Source organism: Juglans microcarpa x Juglans regia, chromosome 1D (assembly GCF_004785595.1).
Source record: "Juglans microcarpa x Juglans regia isolate MS1-56 chromosome 1D, Jm3101_v1.0, whole genome shotgun sequence".
In the NCBI taxonomy this organism is placed as follows: domain Eukaryota; kingdom Viridiplantae; phylum Streptophyta; class Magnoliopsida; order Fagales; family Juglandaceae; genus Juglans; species Juglans microcarpa x Juglans regia.
The window spans coordinates 37,209,438-37,216,648 of NC_054594.1; the positions used below are offsets into that span (position 1 = coordinate 37,209,438).

The 7,211-nt window shown below is 36.5% G+C and overlaps 1 protein-coding gene across 1 annotated transcript; it reads right to left on the reverse strand.

Annotated features, from left to right (window-relative positions):
• Positions 1 to 2,721: 2,721 nt before the first annotated feature.
• LOC121239561 (protein tas-like) lies at positions 2,722 to 6,978 on the reverse strand. The gene is made up of 8 exons (XM_041136829.1): positions 6,596 to 6,978; positions 6,393 to 6,488; positions 6,230 to 6,313; positions 5,831 to 5,991; positions 5,292 to 5,409; positions 4,785 to 4,920; positions 3,661 to 3,839; positions 2,722 to 3,056 (listed from the first exon to the last, which is right to left on the reverse strand). Exons 1-8 carry the CDS (start codon positions 6,824 to 6,826, stop codon positions 2,817 to 2,819), a joined length of 1,245 nt encoding a protein of 414 aa, XP_040992763.1. The 5' UTR covers positions 6,827 to 6,978; the 3' UTR covers positions 2,722 to 2,816.
• Between the last annotated feature and the right edge of the window lie 233 nt (positions 6,979 to 7,211).

The window sequence follows — 7,211 nt, forward strand, 5'->3', positions numbered from 1 at the left end:
ATTGCAAATCGTTATTGAAGTACCCCGAATGCACGCTCGACATATTTTCTTGCGGATTCTTATACTTTCACAAAATTTTTCTTCTTGTTCCCCTGTAATGATGGAATCGTTTTCACAAAAGTTCACTATTTGGGATAAATACCATCCTTAAGGAAATACCTCATCTGGTAGTGGTTGCCATTGATTGTGTAATTGACTGGAGGAGCACGCTCTTGGGCAAGTTTCGTGAAAATAAAAAATCTCTCTAACACACTAATGTCGTTATATGAACCGGGCATATAAAAAAATCCATGCTATATCTAGAGATCATATGAAGCAACTGCTTGTAAAATAATAGTTGGTTCACGAATGTGGTCGGAGTACATACATTTCCAGGCTGCGAGACAATTTTTTCACTTCCAATTGCATGTAGTTAATGCTTCCCAGCATTCCTGGGAATCCCCGTTGTTCACCAACCGCAAGCAATCGAGCAATATCATTGGCATTTAGAGTTTGTAAATATTTATCTGAAAAAACACTTACTATTGTCTCAGAGAATTTTTTAAGGCTCTCCATTGCGGTGCTTTCACCAATACGTATGTATTCATCCATAAAATCTCCAGTAACCCTATACGCCAGCTTTCTAAGTGTTGCGGTTATCTTTTACATAGAAGATAAACCGAGTCTTCCGACATTATCTCTTCTCTGGACGAAGTACGGCTCGTAAGACTCTACCTCATTTAGAATATGAAGAAATAGGGGATGACTCATCCGAAATCTCTTTCGAAATAGATTCGAGGGATATACTGAATTTTCTGTGAAATAGACGCTTGTGCCCTTGAATATGATCACGTCGAATAAACTTACGCCGTTAGTGATTGCCACGATTGTTCGTTGACTATCTATCAGTCTCTTCATTAAGAACAACATCCAACTCATCTTCAGATGATAAGTATGTGAGCAATTTGCAAAAGAAGGTACGAGCCATTTGATGAAGAGAGTAAGAGATCAGGGGAGATTGTTGAATTTTTGTTCTTTAGATCAAATGAGACTTGAGTTTGTAAGAATGTGAATGAAAGCATAATGCGTATTTATAGAGGAAAAAGTTACCGTTAAATATAGGACAAAAAATGTTACCGTTACAGAAATGACAAAAAATTATATCATCAATATGTGGCTAGGTATTACCATTAGAGAAACTGATAAAGAGTAGATATTAAAAAATATCATAACGTTAGAAAATGCATATATTAAAAAAAATTATTATTTTTATAATACAAATTTCAGTTTGAAAAATAATATTGTATCCGGTAGTCAAAATTGTATAAGTATTTAATAGAATGTGATATTTGAAAAGAAGATAATAAAGAAATAATAGAGAAATATTATTTAATAAAATAGAGATAAAGATGAAGAATGAGATGTATGAGGCTTTTAAAGATGAATAAAATTTAGGAAAAAATTTTAAAAAATGTAATTTTTAATTAAATTATAAAAAATTTTATGAAGAGCCCAGCATGAATGCGGTAAGAGACTCTTAGGACGGGATGCAGTGAACATCTAAAGTTTACATCCCTCGATAGAATACAGCCACGTCATGTTTTTCTTTGTTACAATAGACTCAAATACAACAGAATTCCATCTCAAGCCTTTGTCAAGCCCCTCTAAAACTGAATGCTCTCATATGCTCTCTCTCCTCAAGCTGAAACTGACGCTCTAAGAGTATTGGTAATGGACTAACTAAATATTAATATAAGTCTAAACTTTAATTAAATGTGAGAAAAAACCTCCATATTAGACTAGCCAATAGTCCAAAACTTAAGACTTGATGAATAGTAAATCTTAAGTCCTCTCCAAACATGACTAGCTATTATTCATAATGGAAAGTAATATTTAATTATTTCATCACTTCCCTCTCTCTTTGAATGGTAAAACATGCATGACATGTACATTATTTCTACTAATTGATATAGTAGACACATTATTTCTACAAAGTATGAAGATCTAAGAAATATATAAATTGTATTTGCAAAAAAAAATTAAAAAAATTATATTATATTATTATTTTAACTTTATAATAACTAGTCCAATGTGGACACACTTAGTCAAAAGTTGATATTATAGCCAAAAGTTAAGATTTTAGCCAAACTTTAGACTTGACAATGACTAGACCATTACCAATGCTCTAAGTCGCTCTGTCCTCAAGCGCTTTCTTCAGCCCAACTAGGAATATTCGCTCGACTCTACTCACCGACCCGACCCGAAAAAGTCACCATTCCGACCAAACCCAAAAAAGTAAACTTCTGAATAAATAATTTCGGACTGAACATATTAACCGAATTCCGAATACGAATATATTTCAAAAAATGGTGTTTTTTCCCAGTTCCGATTTTCCATGATAATTGACACTACCGTAATTTTAATTTGTGTAGGTCTAGGGCAAGTATAATATAATCGTGATGTGTCACTCTTCCATTAGAGGTGTAAAACTCTCCAAGACACCACATCCCTTTCGAAAATTCTCTCTTATTGAAAAAGAAGACAGACTTGGGTTCCCCATGGTCCTTCTCGTCTTAAACTAGGGGTGCCTCCTAGTTTTGCTCCAGTGGGGACATGGCCCATCCCAGCACTCCCGGGTCTGTCCCTGTTTCCAGGAACGATGATTTTGCAAAAAAAAAATTATGATGAAGTTCATGTTTTACAAATTACAATGGCTGATTTCTTGAGTTATTAAAAGAGAGATGAAAGAATAGAGTTTTATGATCGTGTAAACCAGCCAAAAAATACAGAACATTGAGGGTTATGATCAAGTAAATAAGAAAACGATACACTGACTCTCAAAGGATGGCAGGATCTTTGTATCTTTTAAAAATATTTTCAATATCTGCCATCACTTCTGGTGGCAAAGGCCGCTCAGTTATTAGAAAAGCATCAATGTCTTCCTTTAGCTGTTCGACAGAGGTTGCACCAATGATTGAGCTGGTCATGAATGGTCGATCTCGTGCAAAACCAAGAGCGAGCTGGACTGGAGTTAGTCCATGCTTCTTGGCCAACTCTAGATATTCTATCGTTGCTTCCTGTAATTGAGATGTGATATCAACACTAGCATTCAACTGGCTGTTACACTTAAGTATTACGATGGGTCTAAAGTTGAGAGTTATAAATAACAAGCAAAACCAGGGCAACAACTTCCAAAAACTACAGCTTCTAATTGAGCCGTTTGCTTTAAATCATTTTCAATTTTTAGAGATTAGAAACCTAATGTGATGCAATGCAACTGCATGTTATATGACATATTGAAGAGATATCACCAAATTAATTTGTTTACTTCACACTATTGAACAACATCATGAGCTTTTTTTTCTAATTGATGAGGAACTCTGGAGATCGTGTAAATGCAGCATTTTTTTATTAGGTTAAACCCCAGAACTCGTCTATTGTGTCCATATCACATGGATCGGGTAAATCATCAACTTTTCATTGAGGGGAAGTGGCCCCTATAATTCTTTTGCACCTAAGGTTCAGCCTTAGATTTGGGGGAGTATACTATCAAGATCAACGCCCTTAACATTTGAGCCAACTCTAGGAGATTCATGACTTATTTTTCAGATTAAAAAAGTACATTTGATTTCTACATGATATCTATCACTACCAAATGCCACGATAGAATGATTACCGTACCCTGGCAACAGATTTGTTATATCTTTCCATGTAGCTGGGGAAGAGATTCAGCCTTCCTTTTCGTGCAGGTTCAGAATTGCTATCTATATATTTACCGGTCAGTGATCCACCACCCAATGGAGAATAAGCCAGTAAACCAATATTGCAATTGTTTGGGTGGCACACTTCTACAAGATCAACTGCAAAGAATCAAGTGGACAGACAAATTCCACAGTAAGAGGCTGACATAACCAAGTCTGGAGAGAAATGAATTACATTTTACAAATGAACATATAAAATCTCCACTATACAATGAGCTATTTCCTCCTAAACCTTGCCTAAAGTTTCTAACTGGTTACCTATTTCTTAAGAGTGTGGTAAAGGTTATAGTCCCTTTCACTCAATAGTTTGAGCTAATATTAGTCCCTCTAATTATGTAACTGCAGACTTTAATGCCAGACTAATATTAGTCCCTTAATATAGATAACGCAATTGGATTAAAGTAAGATGAAGTAAAACTAGCATGAATTATTGGTTGATAAAACTTTGTTTTGTCAAATAAAAAAAAAAAAGACCTCGAGTGCTTCAGACATCATCAGCTGCCACATCGAGTAAATTCTTGGTAATGGCAACCATATTGACAAAAACCATTATCACCAAGAAATATTGGAGCCAACATGGTGAGATACCATAGGTTTAATTAACCAATTGTATACACTAACAAAAAACCTATTTACTTCCTAGAGTGGGCCAACTCATTTTTGGTATAATTATTGTCCCAATATGCACTAAGGTCCTACTGTTAGCAAATTATGGGGAAGAAAAAGGAAAAAACAGAATAAAGGACCTTTGTTGAATCTTTCAACCATTCATAGTCTTCACATGCAATTTTAAATTCCAAGAGACTGAAACAAGACCGACTACATGCTGGAAGCAAGATTTATCTATCCCTAAAAGAAAAAGGATATGGCTGCAGGAAAGTCAAGGATTTAATTTAATCTTGAAATAACTATTTAGATATATATATATATATATATATAAACTAATTGTAACATTTGAAACTTTAAAATGTTATGTTGAAAATAAATTACCATGTTGGCTTTTCTCTAATAACTATGTGAAGATAGTGCGATAAAAGAACCAACCTTCAAAACGACATCTAACTAGCAAACTGTAGCTGTTTTGGATACTGACAATCTTTGGCAGCCCTTCAACTCTCGCTGCATGAACAAACTCCATCACTCCATATGAAGTCTCATTGGAGACACCAATGTAGCGTACCTAAATAGGCTCAAAAGCACAGACAGCAAAATACTTATTCAAGAGTAACAGTGACACTCCAGTTATTTGAAAACAAACGATCCAATATTCCAATCGTTTACATTTCATTGCTTCTATAAGAGTGCACATCCAGCTACCCAATCAATAGGTATGTTCTATTCCCTGTAACGCTTATTTGCTTATCAGTACATTCATCAGAAGAAGTAAACTCTGAACACTCCAATAATAACATGCTATTATCAAATTGACCACACGATAGATCTGGAGAAATTGGTTGTTTGCACAGAGCTACCTAGCCTGTATATCAGGATATACTACATGAACAGCTATGAGAAGCCTGAGAGAAAAATTGAGTTCTTCATTTTTGTTACCTTTCCTTCCTCAATAAGTTCTTGGAAAGCCCTCAGTTGCTCCACAAATGGCACGCTTGACCTCCATTTTGCAGGATCATACGAAAACTCACCAAACAATGCCACATAGCGATCTGGCCTGGGTTGAAAAGAAAGCCATACTTTTCAGAAACCACACTAAAAACCATTTTTAGTGAAATTTCCCTTCTTAAAAGCAAAGAGCAGGCTTAATATGACTGCTCCCACATACACACTACACTGAAGGCACTGCAGTGTATTGTGAAGCTGTCATTTTCTCCAATTAATCTGATACAGGGAAGTAATCGGGAAATTTCACATTGATAGAAGGCTTCAAACTTGCTGAGAATGAACGCAAAAAAAAAAAAAAAAAAAAAAAAAAAAAGAGTAAATAAATAACAGGTTCTTCAATTCCCCTAGATCCTCTTATAACTTGCAGACATATTAAACAATATAGAGATCGCATGCATCACCAGAAAATCACAAATCAAGTCAAGAAAATAGTATTCGCGCCTCTGCTTTTGAAGGCAAACTTAACTTACCAATGAATTTGCAATAAATCAATGTAATCGGTGCCGAGGCGCTTAAGGCTTTTCTCTACACTTTCTTTAATATTTGCAGCGTCGACCCGTAAAATCTTGGCATTGTCTCGTATATAACTTGACCGGTCTGAATAACCGCATACTTTTGTGGCCAAAATAACCTATCCACGAAAGATAATAGCTAGTAACTAAAAATTGCAAAAGCTTCTCATTCTTGCTCTCATGGTTATTGCAACATCGATCCACAAAACAATATTATACATTAAAAAACACGAAGCCCGCCTCAAGTAATCAAGATAAAAAGTTAAGAATAACGGATATGATCAAAGAAAATTACAACCAAAAAAAGCAATTTACTCACAAATAAGAGATTGAGCATCCATAAAAAACTACTAATACCTTGTCACGAGGTTGAGACTTGAGCCAGCTACCAATAAAGAGATCAGTTTTTCCTTGTGTCTCCTTCCTCATTGGAATTGGGTACTGCAAACAAAAAACAATTGGAGTGTCCCCAAACAAAAAGTGCGTGGGCATGGGTTAAGAGTCTTGAGAAAGAACTCACAGCCTCGGCAGTGTCTAGAGCATTAATGCCACGCTCAAATGCATAACTTAACATTCCATGAGCTTCTTTCTCTGTGTTTTGCTCTCCGAATGTCATCTGAGATATTACATAGAATTGTAATACGGTAACAGTCACCTGATCTTGAATTAAGAACAAATCCTTCTAATAAATTAGACCAAAAAAACCAGAGAGAGAGTTTTTACGGTTCCAAAAGTAATTTCGCTAATCACGAGGTCGGAGTCCCCGAGCTTCTTATACTGCAAGGCGCTCTTCTCGCCAAGTTTGGCGCAAATGCGCGTCCTCAGGGAGCCCCTCATCCTGCTTGTCCTCATGAGCGTTGTAGTTCCAACATGGCTACGCCTGAGGCCGTAACTGGAGTATAGGAAAGCAGGAGCTGCAGAGAAGCAGGTGGAGGTGGCGTTCGACGAGGCCATCGTGTGGAAGAATGGCCTTATCGGAACGGAGCCGTCCGTTCGAATTCAATCTCTTAAAGACTCTGCGTGTGTGTCAGTGTGTGTGACAGCGTCAGCCCCGAATTTGAAACGTGACCGACCAATCGTGTGTGGTTAGGGGTTACAAATAGGGTAGCAATTTGTGACATCAACTAGCACTGTTCATACCGGCTGGATTTTTCCCCGTGCGGTCTAAAATCTGGAAAACCGGATTCCGGTTCCGGGTTCAGGCCCGGATCCAAAACCCGAATTGTAAAACCTGGACCAATACAGTTCGGGTCTTCAAAAAAAAAAAAAACAAGTATTGATAAATCCCTCCCTCCACTACTTCGATCCACTTCTCTCTCTCTAGTCTCTCGCTCTCTCT